The 21761-nt window shown below is 29.9% G+C and overlaps 1 protein-coding gene across 1 annotated transcript in view; it reads right to left on the bottom strand.

Annotated features, from left to right (window-relative positions):
- Positions 1-18796, bottom strand: part of ptgfrnb (prostaglandin F2 receptor inhibitor b) — a 46784-nt gene extending 27988 nt beyond the window's left edge. The window contains 4 exon segments of the mRNA XM_051104873.1: positions 5635-5994; positions 9538-9945; positions 14836-15201; positions 18515-18796. Coding sequence (XP_050960830.1) covers positions 5635-5994; positions 9538-9945; positions 14836-15201; positions 18515-18557 — 1177 coding nt within the window. The 5' untranslated portion in view covers positions 18558-18796.
- Positions 18797-21761: the final 2965 nt, after the last annotated feature.

Raw genomic sequence — 21761 nt, 5'->3', positions numbered from 1 at the left:
GCAAATCAGCATATTAGAATGATAAATGAAGGATCATGTGACACTGAAGACTGGAGTAATGATGCTGAAAATTCAGCTTTGCATCACAGGAATAAATAACAGTTTAACGTATATTTACATAGAAAACAGCTATTTTGAAATGTAATATTATCTCACAATTTTACTGTTTTTACTGTATTTTTAATCAAATAAATGTAGCCTTGGTGAGCAAGTGTTATGTTAGTATCATTGATATACTTTTATAGTGTTTAATAATTTTAATTTTTAATTTTGAATTATTTTTTTAAGTTAAAAAATTATATATATATCAAATAAAATAAATAAATAACCATAAATAACCAAACATTATAATATAAATATAATATATTATATATGTGTGTGTGTGTGTGTGTGTGTGTGTGTGTGTGTACATATATATATATATATATATATATATATATATTTTTTTTTTTTTTTAATGTGTCTATACAGTTTGCTTTAATTATTTTTTATTAATGGAAGTTACTTAAAAAATATACATATATATTTTGAAATAGTATTTTTTGTTACTTCCAGTGCAATCAAATGAATAAAAAAATATATTTTTATATTTAAATATATAATAATAAATGTAATATGCATTTTGATAGTTATTTAATTTATATTTAATTTATATATATATATATATATATATATATATATATATATACATATATATATATACACATATATATACATTATATATATATATATATATATATATATATATATATGTTAAATGTGTTTATATAGATTGCATTAAGTAAGTTTTATTAATGGAGGTTAGTTTGAAGTAACATTTTTGTTACTTCAAATAAAATAAAATAAAATAAAATTAATACATTTAAATATATATTTTTTCCAATGGTTTTCATTTTAGTTCACTATTTTACGCCTGTGGAGAGCATAAGAAACGTCTTACATTACAAAACTTTTGAACATTATTACACATGTGATGCTCCATTAGAGTTTGAGTTTTGGAAAAGATGCATCTAATCATGCTGCATACTTTTTTTTTTTAACAGATTTGGATCAGGAGCATCTTGCAGCATCCAAAGAGAAGGAAGTGAGAAAACAAAGGAGGGAAAAATAATACTTTTTGGCGTCCCAAACAAAAACAAGTTCTCAAGTTCAGACACTAGCAGTTTCTTCCGGCAGGAGAAACCCGTTTTCTTGGAACCGTGTGTGACAAACAAGAAACGAAACTATTAAGGCTGTTCTATAGAAATGAAAGATCTTGTAAAGATTTCAAAACATAGCAAGGTTCTCTTGAAGTTTAGGTGACTGTACAGCGCAGTAGGGTGGTTCTGGGATACTGGAAACCAGTAACAACATTCAATTAATGCAGGTTAAAGAGGTTGTGTAAATATGTGAGTGAGTGGGTGTCGACTCAATGTCTTCATTGGCTCTGGTTTTACAAACAAACCTTCCACCAGCAAAAACTCACAAACTTCAAATGATTATTTTAATGCAGTCCGCCAAAGTCAAGTCTCCTGCGAATCTTCTTTACAGATTTCAACTTGTGAAAACCTGCTGTTTAGCTCTAGTGAGTCTAAAGACTGTATAGTTTCCAGATGTTTATAGTCACATCTAGCCTTGAAAACATCAACCCAGGCCACTTCAGGAAGTCACAGACAATACGTGATGTTCTCTGAGTCTATTTTTATGGTTCAGAAAGTTGTTGGTCTACAGTGCTGGTGGGAATCTCCTGCATGAAATATTAAAACCCCGTATGGCATCACAAACATGGGTTTTTTTTCCGTAGGAAATCAGCAAAAGGATGCTTGTCTCTTTGTGTGTGCTAAAGGAAAACACTTGGACAGTAAGGAAACAAACAGCATTTGATTTGTGCACATCCTCATTCTGTGATTTCCGTGTTTTAGTTTCATTTACATTTAATCATTTTGCAGACACTTTTATCCAAAGCAGCTTACAAATGAGGACAATAGAAAATAGTTTGTCAGAAAACAGTGTGACACTACATTGCATCTAAATTGCATCTGTTATTTTAATATAATTTTAATTCATTAATTATTATTTATTTATTTTATTATTATTTTTAAATTCATATTTTTTATTTTCCATTTATCATTTTAGTTCTCATTTCAATTTTAGTTAATTTTGCTGTGTTTTTTGGGGGTTAATTGTTATGTTTTATTTTTAGTAATTTTAGCATTTTAATACTAAAACTTTATTTCAGTTATTTGGCAATGCAAAAGTTCTTATTTTATTTTTTTTATAATTTTGTTATGTGCTTTTTCCATTTTTTAGTTGTAAGGTTTCTATTTATTTTTATTTTTATTTCAGTTTTAGTAATTATTATACTTTATATTAAACTTAAATTTATTTCAGTTAGTGCAAAGGCAACATTTATTAATATTATATTATATATATATATATATATATATATATGTTATTTTAGTTCTTATTTATTTAGTAATTTTCTTTACTTATTTAGAAATTTTAGTGCTTCAATGTGAACTTATTTAATTTAGTTTTACTGCAACATTATACATTTTTGTTTAGGTTAGGTTTTTCATATAATACTATATTTTATTTGAATTAACAAAAATGTTGTTAATAATCTGTTTTGCAAATAAGCATCTGAGACATATATAGAAACCTATTGATCTCAATCCTGGCACTAATTTTCTGTCTAGTCTTCAAACAATGTGCACAAACAAACACAGCAAGTTTGATGTTACTGAAACAGTCGAATGAGCAACTTTTATTTTGTTTTGTGTATTTTTAGAGCTGAAATCCTACGCATTTCAAACTCATTGCAATGAGTAAACAACACCATAGTTTGCCTTTTAAGGTGAACTAGGCCTTCTCTTTCCCTGTAGCTCCTAACAGAATAAACAGGTTGAAGCTCTTCCCTGTGAATCACACTGACAACGAGATCCTAAACGACTAACGCTCGACTTCTAACATGAGCAACTGGCTTTTAGCCTGTAAATCTAGACAGCAGTCCTCCATCAGGACGACCACCCACAGCATGCATTAGCCGGTGAAAGAGCGAAACTTCAGAAACACGACGGGAACACACACATCTCATGCCTGAAGCTTGCTTATTACCACAACAGAGTTAGGCTATTACAAACAAGCAGCAAATCTACATTTCTACTTTCACTTCTAGACAACTGACACTGATGGATGGGTTAAGAACTAACCAGTCTGGTAGTGACAGTAAAATAGCATGCTTAGCTGAGCATGCATGCTTGATTTTATCTGTGGTTTTACATTTATGGTTATTAGGGTTAAACGGTATTCTTAACAGTCACACATATTTGTGATCATTTAAATGGCGACATAAAATATTGTTGTGAGTCATTTCCTCAAATCATTTCAACTGTTCGTTTGTGTCAATCATTTGTTTGCAGTTTCACTATTTTTTTTTTTAAAGCACTTAAATAAATATATTTAGGCAAATATATCCGTTTATTGTTTTCATATAGAAAAATCTAGTAAAATCAGTAAAATTGTGAAATATTTTTACAATTTAAAACAGCAGTTTTCTATGTGAATATATAGTAAAATGTAATTTATTTGTGTGATCAAATCTAAAATTGTCAGCATCATTACTCCAGTCTTCAGTATCACATGATCTTTCAAAAATCATTCTAATATGCTGATTTGCTGCTCAAGAAACATTTCTAATTATAATCAATGTTGAAAATTAATTAATTTTTCAGGATTCTTTGATAAACAGAAAGTTCAAAAGAACAGCATTTATTTAAAATATAAATCTTCTCAAATCATTTTTAAAATTTTAAATGTCTTTACTGTTACTTTGATCAATTTAATGCATCCTTGATGAATGAAAGTATTATTGTTTTAAAAATATTTTTAATCTACTTAATTTAGTGCGTTTTAATTATTAAATAATATATCTTGTCAGCAATAAGTATATGGTTCCTTGAATTTATTTACAAAAAACCAAAACAATTTTAAGTTGTTTCAGAGTGAAAACACAAATATATAGATATATGCAACTAAAAAATGATTATTTTAGCTATATTATCCAGTAAGATTACACAAGATATCTGTGCTATTTAATATTATTTTTATTTGTTTTAAATTTTTCTTTCACTTTTTTATTTTTATTCTTAAACTAGTATAGTATTATTAATATTTTGAATTTTATTTTTCATTCCAGTTTTCATTTCCGTTTTAGTTCATTTTGCTGTGCAATTTTTTCAATATTTCTTCATAGACTCTATTATTGTTTATCTAAATTTTAGTAATTTTAGTATTTTGGTACTAAACCTTTTTTATTTCAGTTATTTGCCAATACATTTTTTTCCATTTTCAATTTTTATTTTTTTATTAATTTTGTTTTGTGCTTTTGCATTTTTACTAGTATGTTTTTTAACAGTTTCTATTTATCTTTATTTTAATTTAATTTTAATTTTAGTAATTATTGTACTTTATATGAAACAGTCACGGCAAAAGCAATATTTCTCGAGTTTCCATTGAATATTATATTATATTAATTTCAGATTTATTTCAATTAAGGAAATGACTTTTTTTTGATATTTATAACTATATTTCTCTTTATATATATATATATATATATATATAATATACATGTGTGTGTGTCAAATTTTATATATATTTTAATTTTTGCATTAATTTACTTTTATTTCCGTTTTAGCTTTATTTCGGTTTAGTGTCATTATTTTATTTTTAATTTCCAATTTGTAATTTTAATTCTTCAACGTGAACTTTTTTCATAACTAAAATTAAAATATAAATAAAAAATACAGAAAATATATTTTTATTTCCGTTTTAGCTTTATTTCAGTTTAGTGTCATCATTTTATTTTTTATTTTTTAATTTCCAATTAGTAATTTTAACCCTTCAATGTGAACTTATTTCATAACTGATACTAAGAGATGTCTCATCCACATTAGTCTGATAAAACATGATCTTTTATCTTTTATCTATACAGATAAAAGTTAATTTTAAATATAAATAAATAATATAATAAATATAAAAGTATAAATGTAATAAAAGCATATTTCTGAAACTAAAAATAAAATGGAAAATATGAAACTAAAAGTTTATTTAATACTATAATAGTATAATCATAATAATAATAATAATAATAAAAGCATTTAATAAAATTACTTAACTAAAATAAATAAAAAATATATTTTTTTTAGCTTTATTTCAGTTTAGTGTCATTATTTTAGTTTTTTTTTTTTTTTCCAATTGGTAATTTTAACCCTTCAACATGAACTTATTTCATAACTGATACTAAGTTTCATCCACATTAGTCTGATAAAACGTGATCTGCAAATCATCTTCTAATAGAAAACCCAAGGCCATCGCTTGAAAGATGTTTCCCAGTGCTAATATAAACGGCATATCATGCTTTTAATGTCATTTAAATACCAAATAATCAACACCAAATTAATATTTTATGGATGAGCGAAGCAGAACGCATTTATATGCAGCTGTAAAGAGCTTCAGATGGCATTTTCTCAAAATGTCACACTTTGCCACAAAACGTGAGACGCTGCGGGGTGTTTATGTTAAGACTCGAGATATTATGAATGATACTTCAGAAACTCCAAAAGGCTGTCAATGAAAATTAAGCAGCGTACTTACTATGCTTAATAACGTGAACGTGTGCGGGGTCCGAAATCTTCTCGGTGGCCCGGTACCATTGTCCACCGTCGCGCTGAACCCAAGCGCTCACTTTACACGCGTAGAGTCCCGCGTCAGACAGCTCCAAACTATGAACCTTGAGCTGGAAATCCCACTTGCCCAATCGTCTCACGTCCACGACATCAGACGTGTTGGTCAGCACGCCGTCACGACTCAGATGGGCCAGAACACGAGTGCCATTCATCAGCCACGTCACCTCCAGATCCATGGAGGCTTCGGCAGAAACCGAGCAGGTGAGGAGCAGCGTCTCTCCTGTGGATAAAGTGCTGTCGTCCTGAACCTGGACGCTGAGGGAGTTTGCTGAGGATTTAAAGGGAAAGAGATGCAGAAAATATGGAATTGTTAGAGATGGAACTGAAATAATTCAGATCTTAACGATGCAAACTATATTGATGCAAATTACACTGTTATTGTTAGGTAAAACTAAGAATATTAAAATAATTTAACTGAAATAAATCTGCAATAAAAATAGTAGATAAAAAGCTTAAACTTAAAAAGAAAATAAAATAAGCTTAAGTTGAAGCACTAAAATTACTAAAACTAAAACTGAAATATGAAAAAATAAAAAGAAAACTGAAACTATTAAAGTAAATGCTAATTTAAAATATAAATAAATACTAATAGTATAAAATAATAATAATAATAAAAAAAGTACATCTTAGACTAAAATTAAAATGGAAATATAAAAATAAAAGTTATTTAAAACTATAAAACTATAAAATACTGTAATAGTAAAAATGCATAACGAAATTACTAAAACTTAAACTAAAATGAAAATGGAAAATATAAAAATACAAGGTACTTTAAAATATTAATGAATACTATAACATCATAAAAATAAAAGCTAAAACTTAGATATAGATAAAACCTTTATATTAAGAATAATAAAAAGATTAAATAAAGTTCATTTTAAGTATACTGTAAATAAATAATATGATGGCATAAATGTAATAAAAGCACATAATAAAATTTCTAAAACTGAAAATAAGTTGTCAAATATAAAACAAAAAACAAATTTAAATTATTAATAAATACTATAATAATATAAACATAGCAAAAGCTAAAAAAACTAAAATGAAAATGGAAAATATAAAAATAAAAGGTACTTTAAATATTAATAAATACTATAACATCATAAAAATAAAAGCTAAGATAAGCTAAAGATAAAACTATTATATTTATATATTCATATTTATTTTTATAATTATATATATATACACTATAATAGTATAAAAAATAGTAAAAGCACATAACAAAATTAGTAAACCTTAAACTAAAATTCAAATGGAAAATATAAAAATAAACGCTAGTTTAAAATATTAATAAATATAATAATATTAGAACTTAAAAATAAAATAAAATAAGTTGAAGTTGAAGCACTAAAACTACTAAAACTAAAATATATTAAAAAAATGGAAACTGAAAATATAAAACAAAAACTATTTTAAAATATTAATAAATACTAATAATATAAAAATAGTACAAGCACATAATAATAACTTAAACTAAGACTAAAAAAGAAAATATCAAAATAAATTGTAGTTTAAATTATTAATAGATATCATAAAAAATAACAGAAGCACTTTATCAAATGCAAAAACTAAAATTAAAATAGAAACAAAAATATGGAAACTAAAAATAAAAGCTAATCTAAGAGATGAATAGTATAACAGCATTAAAATAATATTAAATTAACACTGTTTTCACTTCTTCTTCAGTGAAAATAAAAGCAGCTCCATTAATTACAAAAGGACCCTCAATCCTACCATAAATTAGTCATTGACTCATTTGCTCGATTTCAACTATTTTGTGAGGAATGCATCTAAAACTTAGTCATTATTCATGTTACTTTTTATGTTAATAATGCACAACATAATTTTTCTTGCACATAATAAGAGCACCGTAAGTGCAAATTAAATTTGAGAGCTACAGCAGAGCTGTATCATCAGTGAATAGCTTCTAACACAAAGCTGTATCATATGACTTGAGACGTTTATGGTGCTTTTTGTCCCTTTTTGTATACTTTTGTTATATGGAAAAGAGCAGCATGAACATTCTGCTGAATATCTCATTTTGTGTTCCATAAAAAAAGCAACTCATTTGGGTTTGCAACAACATGAATGAGCAAATGATGCCTGAATTGTCATTTACGGATGAACTATTCCTTTAATTTCTCAAAGCAAACTCTCGATCATTTCTCCTGGGGATCAATGTGATATTCAGCACATCACGTTTAGACGACACAGACACAGACTGCTTCTGTGCTTTGTATTCTCTCAACATCTTTCGGTTACAATCTCAAACAACACTGAGAGTTTGTGTTTGTGTAATGTCTGCTGGATGGCTCTCCAGACACCCGCAGTCTTCCTGATTTTAATTAAAATCTCTGCAGTAACACTGACAGTATATATGGTAACCAGGCAGGAATTTCACCGGCAATGAGGATTCAAACAGCCTGGTTTGTGAGAAAGGTCTGAAGACATTAAAGAAGATAAAACCGTTCAAAAGAGCATATCTGCTCTTCTCGAGGGAGGCGCTGCATGACTTCAACAACCATAATCAAATCTCTTTCAGTCTCTTTTTCCTCCATATGCAACTTAATCATTTTATCATAATTGTTGTTTAAGATCCGAGCGAATTGCATAACAATTTGTCAAAAGGACTTTTATCCAATCAGATCACATTTTCTTCCAGTTTCCCAGGAGGGCACAACACAACTAAACTGATAAAACTGACAACATTTCAATAAATTCAGTTATCCTTTAATTGACATTTGCTTTTCAAGAAAGTAAATGCTTAAAATGCATGCTTTAAAAAAACTCATACTTGTTTTAAAATTTAATTTAATGCATAATTTTATTTTATGTAATAAAAAAATAACAATTTATGATTTCATTTCACTGAATGCATAATTAAAAAATATATATAATTTACAGTTAAATTTCACTGAATGCATAATTGAATTTACATTACTTATAAAAAACAAAAACTAATATAATTTGCAATTCATCATTTAATTTCAATGAATGCATAATGAATACAATTAAAAAACAATATAATGCATAATTTAATTTACACAATGAAAGAACATAGCATACTTATAATAATATAATTTCACTGAACGCATCATTTAAAACAAATATTTTGTTATTTAATTTTATTTACACAATTAAAAAAAAAAACTAATATAATTTATGATTTCATTTTAATTTCATTTTAATTTTCCGATTTCATTTTGAATGCATTATTTAATTTACACAATTTAAAAGCAAAAAACTTATTTAGCATTTCATTTTATTAAATGCACAATTTAATAAACTAGTACATTTTATAATTTAATTTAATCCATGATTTAATTTACATTATTTAAAACATTAAAACATTATCCTTTATACTTTAATTGAATGCATAATTTAATTTACATAATTAAGATAATAAAAAAAAATTATAATTTACTGAATGCACAATTAAATCTACACACACAAAAAAATAATAAAATGACAAAAGCACAAAGTAAGTATTTTTTAAAATATAAAAAAGTAATAGTAAAAATCTGAATTAACACTATAATAGTATATAAATAATACAAAAAATAAAAATCTAGATGCATTATCTATGCAAATGGCAGAATTTGAGTGTGACGGTTTCTCTAACATTCTCCTGAAAATTTCTTATAAATATTGTCTTAAAATGTCTTGAAAATATTAAAAATGTAAATTAATGTATGAGAATCTTATATAATTTTTATTAATATATTTGAATTGTGTTAATTTCATTGTGTTGTGGATTTATTCTGTTGTGCTATGGGCTATTTTTAACATGTTATTCTGCAAAGCAACTAACCTGTAGGGGTGACAGTCACTTCTCCCATCTCCATGGTCTTCTCCTGAATGCGGTTCCAGGCTCCCTGCTCTCTCGTCCACAGTCTGGCCGTGCACACGTACATGCCCTGATCGTCCGGCGTCGCTCCGGAGAGCACTAGACTGTGCGAGACGCCGTTTCCCATTTCTAGCCGCATCCCGCCATCTGTGTAGCGCCGCATGTAGTTGTCGCCAGCCATCACACCCATATCTGGACCAAAGGTCAGCAAATCCTCTAGCAGAGAAGAGCCCTTCTTTACTGACCAGGTAAGAGACAGGTAAATTCCTTCCAAGAAATTGCGGGAGACGTTGCACAGGAGTCTGATGGACCCACCCTCACGAATGACAGGGTTTGGGGCGTCGGGAGCCACAATCAAACTGTTGGGAACAACTGAAATAGATGAGAAAAGAAGAGTTTTAGAGAACAGGTACAAACACAAACACAACAATAAACCGATATATTGGCCAGGCTGATTTATCTGTTAACTGGAATTTGTGAAGCATCCAAAATTTCCCGAAACCCTATACATAAACTGCATTTTTAACTTTATTGGAGTATCTTTTACAATAAAATGCTATTACAGTTTTCCTATCTAAAAATGTTAAAGTAAATCCTACGGCAAATATTTTTCTGTATACAAAACATTTTCAAATATTTTTTGCACAATTTGAAAATTTTAAAAATAGTAAAAAAACGTTTATGAAAGAGACTTATCTGCTCACCGAGGCTACATTTATTTGATGAAAAATACAGAAAAAAACAGAAATACTGTGAAATATTATTATAATTTAAAATAGTTGTTTTCTACGTAAATATATTGTAAAATGTAATTTATTCTTGTCATGCAAAGCTGAATTTTTAGCATCATTACTCCAGTCTTCAGTGTCGCATGAACCTACAGAAATTACCTACTTTAAATTAGATCACTACTTAACACATTTGGAATTATATACATATAGTATTTCAACAGAAACATTTTTCTTTAGCTGTAAAATAAAAACTAAACATAACATTTACATTATCAGTACACAAGTTTGTCTCTTGTGTATTTAAGAGAGGATCAGACACTGTACTTTATTTTACTACTGCACTTTACTTTATTACTTTCCTCTCGTTAATTTGATGTAAAACTAGGTTTCAAAACATTATAAGCCTTTTTACATGCAGGCAAAATGCAGGCAAATTCTAATTCACAACCAATAATTATTAATGAATGACACAGACATGAAGAATAAAAACTGGCATGTGGGAAACCTGTACTTGCTTTAACACACCTTACTGTCAATGAATTACAGTAATAACACAGCAGGAAATGCCACTGTACATCGTCATCCAACCATTGAACTTAGCTTATATATAGACACACATAAAAATGAAACAAAACACAAAGCATTAGTGAAATGATTCAATGTTAGTCTGACACAATAAAGGCAGACTTTTTGTCTGTCGGGTCTAATCATGAACGTCACGCACTAGTGACAGAACCAGATCGACCAGTTTGACCATCAATGCTGATCTCATGTACAAACAGATGCAATCAAAGTAGTAAACTCTCTAAATACAATAAAAAGTCTTTGCTTTGTCACAATCAACAGTGAACCGTCGGCCCAAAGGAAAAACACTGACGTGCAAATGACCAACAGAAAAACATTTTATCATTCTGATTGTATATGTAGTTTACTAAAGAGTAAATGGACTAAACTCACTAGTTTCGTTTTAACTTGTCTTTAGGCAACACCTTCAAATGGATGGATAGACGGATGGACGGACGGATGGACAGATGGACAGACTTGCTGACGGATGGGTGGACGGACGGATGGATAGACAGATGGATGGACGGGCGGATAGAAAGATGGATGGATGGACAGACGGGTGGATAGACGGATGGATGGACGGATGGACAGATAGACAGACTTGGATGGGTGGACAGATGGGATGGACGGACAGATGGATGGATGGACAGATGGACAGACTTGCTGGGTGGACAGATGGGTGGACAGATGGATGGATGGACGGGTGGATAGACGGATGGATGGACGGACAGATGGATGGATGGACAGATAGACAGACTTGCTGACGGATGGGTGGACAGATGGATGGACGGACGGGTGGATAGACAGATGGATGGATGGGCGGATAGAAAGATGGATGGATGGACAGACGGATGGATGGACAAATAGATGAATGGATGGATGGATGGAAGGATGGATAGATGGATGGATGGAGACATATGGATGGACGGGATGGGTGAGGCAGACAGATGGATGAAAGATAATGACAGATGGATAAATGGAGATGGAGACAAACAGATAGACAGACACATTTAAACTTGTTACACATTAAAACAAGAATTTTAGAAAATGTTACATTCAAAACTAACATTTTAATTCAGCTGGGTTTGGTTGGAGGGAGGGGGAGGGGTGTTTAGCTTCAGCTGTCTGTGAGGTTGACCGAGCCACTAACCCAACAACTGGTTAACACAAAATCTACTCAACGCTGGAAAAATCTACCCAACATATCAGCCAACAGGCTCAACTCAGTGGTTGGGTAGAAAAACAACCCAGTGTTTTTTAGAGTGCAGATTCAGTAGAAATGCTGCTTATCTACAGCACAACGGTGAGAACGGAAATATTAATAGAAAAACCCAACAAACCTCAGAAACGCTGTAACAAGCTGTGTTACACGAAATCAACATCATTAGACAGACGTTTTGTGGATCAGTATACAATTTTTCAATATTTCTCAGAGCGAAAGATAACCAGATTTTATGTTGACAACCAATATAATTTCTCAGTTGTTGCTTAAATGGATTCGTCAGTTTTGTTTTTGTTACACTACAGTCAAAAGTTTGGAATAACTGGGATTTTTTTGTATTTGAAAGAAGTTCTCAACTGTTTTGAACACTGATAATAATAATAAATAATCTTTCTTGAGCAGCATATTAGAACGATTTCTAAAGGATCATGTGACACTGAAGACTGAATAATGATGCTAAAATTTCAAATTTGATCACAGGGATAAATAACATTTTACTATATATCACACTTGAAAACAGTTATTAAAAATTGTAATAATATTTCACAATTTTTATATTTTCGATCAAATAAATGCAGCTTTGGCGAGCATAGGGGCCTTCTTTCAACACAAAAAATACTTTAAAATCCTAATTATTCCAAACGTTTGACTAGCAGTAGCAATTTTGAATCTTACAGTTTTCAGTGAGTTTAGAGCTATACAATTGATGTGAATAGCAGATCATTTGGTCTTTGGGAGTATTTCATAAGAAATATTCTTTGACTGTGAGACCTTTTGACTTTTGAGTGCAATTTCAGCAAATCTGAGCACAGTTTGAGACATATGACAAAAAAAAACAAAATCTCCATTTGCATTTAATCTCACTGCTATCAGTAGAATTGACTGAGATGTTTCACATGTCCTGTGGGCTCTTACACAAATCTGCAGCGATTACTCTAATTTTCAACATGTTCAGTCAGTGCTCATGAACTAAAGATAATGATAATATCATTAACCCAGTGAATTTTGCATAATGAACGCTGCTGGCGTTCAGAGTTTAGGCTTGTTCACAGACAAAAATCATTGAACAGTTTAGTGCTTTTAAACACGTCACACATAAGCTGTAATTAACGCATTGAACGGAATGCCCAGCTTTAACACACTTTTCCTGGGTTTCATTTTTTAAGGGTTGTTTTTACACTGCAAATTCTATCTAAAGATTTTAGATCAAGATACTTACTTGAAATTCAAAATGCAAAATGACTTGTCTTGTTTACTGAAAAATCTATTAAAATTAAACGAGTTTATGCTTAAAACAAGAAAAAAAATGATAAATGAACGTACTTAATTTTGATGATTTTTTCTAAAAAGCAAGGTTTACTATTTTAAGTAATTTTGCTTAAGTATATGAAGGATCTGACGGTCCTCAATTGCAAACTGTGTGTGTTTTGCCTCAGAGCAACCATACATTTGTGTTGTGTTTTGCTTCCTTTTTATATATTCTTCATTTATTCTTCATTCATTTATTCATTTATAATCATTAATTATTTCATCATTAATCATTTAATCATGTAATCATTTATAATAATCACTGTAGCCATTTATATATTCATTTTATTGATTCATTAATTGATTAGCCATTTATATTATATTATAGTTGTTTTTTATATATTTTTTCCATTGTTGTTTAGTCTTATGACTGTGTCGCTTCAAGGGCTGTTTGTCTTCATGAATAAGAGATACAAGGGAATGTTTATGGAAACTCAAGGTTTATGGGATGTTGTTGTGAATTAGTTTGGTATAACAATACTTGTTGAATTTGTGTTCTCCAGACGAAGTCAGAGCATTGAGACATACGCAACTAAGACTATTCAATAAACTCTGCTCCTTTTTATCATCATTACTTCGTCTTCTGCTTCTGCTCTTCACTTTCATTGGCTTTTTCCTCAGTCAACTTCTTGGCTGATAGAAGACTGTTAATAGTGTTTTGGGTATTTTTGGGTACCAGACAAGACCTCCTGTTAACAGGGTTTGGGTATTAGACCTCTCTGCTGACGAGTTGTTCTGATACAGGACAAACTGATATTTTCTGACGGGATCTGGTGTCCGGGGCTGGATCTTAATTGTCTAGGCATGGAGACAGCGATCTAACATATATATAATTAGATTTAATACATTTTACATAATTTAATTTTTACTTTTTTAAACATGTTTTGAATTTTTAAAATAAACAAACTGAAATGGCAGTAATAAGAATAATAATAACAATACAGATCCAAAAACTACTAAAACTGATATAATACAACAAAATAACTAGAACTTTAACTATAATATATATATATATATATATATATATAAAATAATAACATAAATAAACTATCATAGCATCTGAATGATACTGAGGGTATCAGTTTTTTCTTTTACGTTTTTGAAAAGTTTCACATGCACATACTCATTGCATCACCATTTTCACAGTTTAATTATATAATTTTCCAAAAACCTGCACTTTGAATCATATTTTTAAAAACTTTGTTTTCAGGCCCTCAAAAGGTCACTGTCATATAAATTAATGACCATAAATGCATAAAAAGGAGTAAACATCCTAAAAAACACTTTCTGTCTCAAATGTGGATTCAATACCTTGAGAAACAATACTGAGTGGCATTAGTTTTTATTAAACTTAATTTTCCACACATGCATTATGCACTTGTATTGCAATGTTTCACGCCATGTGACTTTTTACCATTTAAAACAGCACATACTGACCTTTCAGCTGGACGGCTGCTTTATAGTTTCCACTGATGACCGAGTCTGTGCTTGGAGTACTGCACTGGTAGGTGGCGCTGTCACTAATTCGAGCCTCCTGAATTCTTAATTCAACAGCGTTGTCCTTTAGTCGTGACACACTAATGTCGCCGCTCCGTATGCGGTCTTGAAAAGAGCGCTCTGAGAAATGCTCATCAAACGTCGAGATCACTTTGATGGTTTCCATCCCTCGTGTTACCATCCATTCAAAGTCCTGCTCTCTCGGGCCCTCGTACTCTGATACGTCACAGCGAATGGACAGCGGTTGGCCCTCGACCCGGAGCAGAGGGCCAGTAGGCACCGTCACCAACCTGCAATGGCACAGACCTGTAAAACACAAACAGAACACTGCTTTATTGGTTGGCAGACCATTTAATGTCTGGATTTCCATATGGAACAGGACAATTAACTCTTATATTTTGGTTTGTTATGATTTTATACAGACTATAAAAAGTGGTAACCTGCAATTGTTACCTTAAAGAGCTATTTCTACCTGATTTAACCCATAAAAACTTTAGTTGGTATAAATTAATGTATCTAGGCTATTTAGCTATATTAAATAATTATTTAGAATAAAACCAGTTAATTTGAATATAAGGGGACCTAACTTTTTAATATGAATTACAAAAAAAAATTACTTGATTGAGGGCTGTGGGGGCCAAAAGTACTTTTTAAATAAGTCTTTTAAATTAATTAATATTAATTTAACATTTACATTAATGTTAAAAATAAACTTAACATTCACTAAAATTCATATTAAAATAATATAATAAAATATATGCAATTTAAAAATGAATTTTAAAAACTTTTTAAACTATTTTGAGTCAAATTCGCTTATGTTGTTTGACTGAACAATAAAAAAAGTCAGGAAAAAAAAAAAATATATATATATATATATAAAGTAAAAATGTACACAATTAAAATCAGATTCATTTATGTTTTTAGATTTCAATGCAAAAATAAAAATGACAATGTAAACAATTTAATTTATATACATTTTCTTTAAATTTAGATTCACGTATGTTGTTTTTAGACATCAATGCAAAAAAATATATATATTGATTATAATTATAAAAAATGTTAATGTATTAATATATATACACACACACATTTTTATAACATCTTTTAGAACAATTTATAAAAACATTTTTTTGTTTTTTTTTGATCAGTTGAACTTTTTTTTTCTTACATGTCAGTGCAAAAAATATTAATAATACTATAAAAAAACAATGATATATGTGGGCCCTAGTTTGGACGCCTCTTATTCTGATGTAACCAGTGCATTTAAAATGGTCTGGATGGTGAAAAGCGAGGAAGCATCACTAATTATCTAACATATAATCTAATTTTATCACAACATCTGAATATTTAACCTGATTCCTGAGTTTCATAAGCACACAAGCGCTGACTATAGTTTGGCATATGGCACTTTACAATGGGATTATGAGCATTATCTTCAAAGCACACGGCACTTTCATAAAAGACCACAAATGCAAATGAAGCACCATGCTAATGATAACTCTGTCACTCTCACCCCACTAGACTTGCAAATGACACTAAACGAAAAAAGACTATCCTAAAATATTCCTTTCTTACAGGAAAGCTCCTTTAACACAGACTGACACCCTTTCAGCTGTAGGCGCCTACTGAGCAACTTCAAAACTGGGGAAGACACAGGAGAAATGTGTGCTTTAAAGCATTGTTATTTTCACCATATACTCATTTATTCTCTTTTGCACTATATTTAAAGTAAATCATGTCCATTGGGAATCTTGTCAGCATTGGAAAATCACAAATTCTTAATATTTTTCAGCTTTGAAGTCGATACAAGAGTGTTTAACAGACCAGTCTAATACAGAATGGCAAGAAAAGCAAGGAGAGGTGATATATTCTGGTCTGGTTTGAAGTTTGTTTATGTGCACAGGTGCACATGAGAATATGCATATGCTAATACATGCATGCATAAAACCAAAACATGTCAGCATCTCACACTGTACAAAATCATGAATTGAAAATGCAACCAAAAACATTTTTAATTTAGACACTAAATTTAGACACTTGATTAAAACTTTTAATCAAGACAGAACATTTCTATAATAATTCAGAGGTTTATTTAGGTCTCATGTAATATGCAAAGCAGATACTTTATGCCAAGTTCTTGTAAAAATGATAGTCATCAGAAACCAACTATAGGGCTCTTTAAAGATTAAAAGTTCTTGGTGTTTCTTTACAGGTTCTTCAGATCAGTGTTTTGGTTTCTGGCTTCTCTAAAGCACAAGTACATTAAAGTTTTTTTTTTTTACATAACTAGTGAATAAAATGTTATTTAAGGAACTTACAAGAGCTGTGAAACTCTTGTTGATTCAAATTACAACAATTACTTTGAAAAGTGTACATTTATGTAAAAGTGTAAAACTAAAACCATAATAAAAAAATTCTGTTACTTGAAATAAATTAACTTTAACTAAAGTAAAATAATAGATTAATTTTTTTTTTTTTTTCCCCTACTTGCCAATGCATTGGTTCTCATGTTATTTCAGTTAAAAAAAATAAAATAAAATAAAATAAGAGTAAAAAAAAATAACAACATAACATATAATAATATAAAAAAAACTATATAAATATATTAATATTCAAAAAATGTAATTAATATTTAAACAAATTTAGACTATTAACAAAAACTTTAATAAACATATATAAAAATAATGTTGTAAACTTTAGTTGTCATTGCATGTCACGTTATTTATCAATATCAATTATATTATATATAATGTAAGTCTTCAGTTTCAGTAGACTACAATACATTTGTGACTATGATAAAAATGCAATAAACCAATAACATTTTTATGAGAATAAGAGGATTAGTTAGATCACATTTTATATGCAAATACTACAACTTTTATTATGTGATCCACTATAAACATCACAAAAATATATACATTAAAGAAAAAGATGTACACAGCTGTAGTCAGAGTTCAATTAATATGCGAATCTACACCACATATAACTACTTTGTTTTAGGCATTCACGGTAAATTTTGACCATGCAAATCTGATAATAGTAAGAAATCAAGGCAGGACAATTTTATGAATCAGAGATGTAGTTAAATCTCATTTAATGTGCTTTCTGAGGTATTCACTGTAAATTTTGACAATTCGCATTTAAAAATAGTTAAAAATAAAGGAAGAATAATTCTATAATGGTCATAGTTGTAGTTAATTTAACAAGCAAATCTAAACTACACGTCAGTATGCACTATACTTTATTTCCTTTGAGGTATGCACATTTTGACCAGGCATATCTAATAATTACGGCAGAAAAATTATATAGTGACCGAGAGGTTTTTAATAAGATCGCATTAAGTGTGCAAATCAGCAATGGTTAACGCTGTAAAAAGTGCTATCACTATAATCTTACGTAAGCAGGTTGCTTCGGTCATATTAAATCATATTTGACAGAAAGAAAAGCAGCTAATTCAGATGTCACCACGTGAAACACATTTTAGGTCACCTGGCAAAACACTTTCATGTTCCTGACAGGAGCGCTGTTACTTGTCAATACAACAGACGGACGCCGTACGCGGAGGGTTTGTCATTTCTTCGCTACATTTGTAGTTCAGTTGTTCCCGCAGGAAACTCACCGACAGCGGCGCACAGCAGGATCAGCGCTCGAGTCTTTCCCATGTCGCTGGAGACCGGCGGTCCTGAGACGAGCCTTAGACAGACTGCTGGAGAAAACACAGACAGGTCCGGGATACACCTGAGATCCAGAGGACTCTCGCTGCGATGACGTCACGCACTCCGTTTGAGCGCGAACGGGAGCTGACTGACGGACGCGTCCACCGCGCGAGCGCCCGTGATTGATTCACGCTCCTGGAGGTTTAACTACCGAATGACGGAAGTGAAGCGGGATTCCCTACGAGAGAGATACCGGGGAGGAACGTCACACACTCTCTCACGCACGCGCACACTTTCACACGTAGACAGATAGATAGATAGATAGACTATCTGTAAATAAATAAATTAGGCAGACAGACAGATAGATACATTTTAACTATCTATCTATCTATAAATAAATGAGATAGAGAGACAGACAGACAGATACATAGATTTTATCTATCTATCTATCTATCTATCTATCTATCTATCTATCTGTCTGTCTGTCTATCTATCTATCTGTCTATAAATAAATAAAAAATATAGAGAAATAGATGATAGATAGATAGATAAAAAAGACAGATATATAGACAGGCAGATGCATAGATTTTATCTATCTATCTATCTATCTATCTATCTATCTATCTATCTGTCTGTCTGTCTGTCTGTCTGTCTGTCTATAAATAAATAAAAAATATAGAGAAATAGATAGATAGATAGATAGATAGATAGATAGAGAAATAGATAGACAGACAGACAGATACATAGATTTTATCTATCTGTCTATCTATCTATCTATCTATCTATCTATCTATCTATCTATCTATCTATCTATCTATCTATCTATCTGTCTGTCTGTCTATAAATAAATAAAGGAGATAGATAGATGATAGACAGATTTTAACTATCTATAAATAAATAAATTAGACAGACAGACAGATAGATACATTTTAATCTATCTATCTATAAATAAATTAGATGGATAGATAGAGATATAGACAGACAGATACATAGATTTTATCTATCTATCTATCTATCTATCTATCTATCTATCTATCTATCTATCTATCTATCTATTTATCTATCTGTCTGTCTGTCTGTCTATAAATAAATAAAAATATAGAGAAATAGATGATAGATAGATAGATAGATAAAAAAGACATAGATAGATAGATAGATAGATAGATAGATAGATAGATAAAAAAGACAGATAGATAGACAGGCAGATGCATAGATTTTATCTATCTATCTATCTATCTATCTATCTATCTATCTATCTATCTATCTGTCTGTCTGTCTGTCTATAAATAAATAAAAAATTATAGAGAAATAGATAGATAGATAGATAGATAGATAGAGAAATAGACAGATAGGCAGACAGACAGATACATAGATTTTATCTATCTATCTATCTATCTATCTATCTATCTATCTATCTATCTATCTATCTATCTATCTGTCTGTCTGTCTATAAATAAATAAAAAATTATAGAGAAATAGATAGATAGATAGATAGATAGATAGATAGATAGATAGATAGATAGATAATAGAGAGACAGATAGGCAGACAGACAGATACATAGATTTTATCTATCTATCTATCTATCTATCTATCTATCTATCTATCTATCTATCTATCTATCTATCTATCTATCTATCTATCTATCTGTCTGTCTGTCTATAAATAAAATAGATAGATAGATAGATGATAGATAGACAGAATTTAACTATCTATAAATAAATTAGACAGACAGACACATTTTAACTATCTATCTATGAATAAATTAGATGGATAGATAGATAGACAGACAGATACATAGATTTTATCTATCTATCTATCTATCTATCTATCTATCTATCTATCTATCTATCTATCTATCTATCTATCTATCTGTCTGTCTGTCTGTCTATAAATAAATAAAAAAATAGATGATAGATAGATAGATAGATAGATAGATAGATAGATAGATAGATAGATAAAAAAGACAGATAGATAGACAGGCAGATGCATAGATTTTATCTATCTATCTATCTATCTATCTATCTATCTATCTATCTGTCTATCTGTCTATAAATAAATAAAGGAGATAGATAGATAGATGATAGACAGATTTTAACTATCTATAAATAAATAAATTAGACAGACAGACAGATAGATACATTTTAACTATCTATCTATCTATAAATAAATTAGATGGATAGATAGAGATATAGACAGACAGATACATAGATTTTATCTATCTATCTATCTATCTATCTATCTATCTATCTGTCTGTCTATCTATCTATCTATCTGTCTGTCTGTCTATAAATAAATAAAGTAAAAAAATAGATAGATTTCAAAAATTAAAAAAAAAATAGGCTAAAACATACATTAATATACAGTATGAAGAGTTCATTTGCAAAAACAGAACTTATTTTCAAAAATCATGCTTTTCATTGTGCATTCAAATTAATCTCAATCAAACCTCAGTTGGGTTATTTTGATATAAAATTAAAATAACTAAGAAAAAATACAGCTAACTAACACAATAAAAACATGTTAACATAATAAAAAACATGATTTTTGAAAATTGCAAAAAACAGAGTTATCTGTTTTTAGAAATAAACTCTTCATATGTCTACCCAAATTAGACAGACAAACAGATAGATGATAGATAGATAGATGATAGATTGTTAGATAGATAGATAATTATTAATAATTTCATATTATTGCAATTTAGATCTATGATGACTTTCAGCTCCATTCTAGATTCATAACTCTAATCTGTTTAGTAGCAAAATGACTTTTAAATTGAGTTAAGGTTCTCTCAGCACAGCAAATTAGAGGCATATGAGCCTCTTGTGCCATCTAGTGTTGAAAAACAGTTGCATAACCTATTGTCATTTAGTAAACACTTCTCATTTGAAGTGACTTTAAGTACCCTTCAGAGAAACCGTAGTGACTCTTTATGACACACTTCTTGTTAGGTTAGAACCACCAACCGTCTGGTTGTCAGTCTTAAACCACTGCACTCCAGTATATGGCTTTCATGGCTAATTTGATTATTGTGCTGCAATCTTGAGTCTGTATACTCAGTTGATTGAGTTTGTAGTGCTTCTTTATTAGCCTGTGGTGATTTTCCACTATCATCATATAGGTGTGTGTAGTTTCAGTTCAAAATAAAGTGAGAAGTGAGAACATACTTTTAATCAATGTCGTATTTCCTTCTGCTTACGTTGAATGGAACA

The sequence above is a fragment of the Labeo rohita genome, unplaced genomic scaffold (genome assembly GCF_022985175.1).
Source record: "Labeo rohita strain BAU-BD-2019 unplaced genomic scaffold, IGBB_LRoh.1.0 scaffold_83, whole genome shotgun sequence".
In the NCBI taxonomy this organism is placed as follows: Eukaryota; Metazoa; Chordata; class Actinopteri; order Cypriniformes; family Cyprinidae; genus Labeo; species Labeo rohita.
Note: the sequence above shows the minus strand (reverse complement) of the source record. Positions and strands in the feature narration are given on the sequence as shown.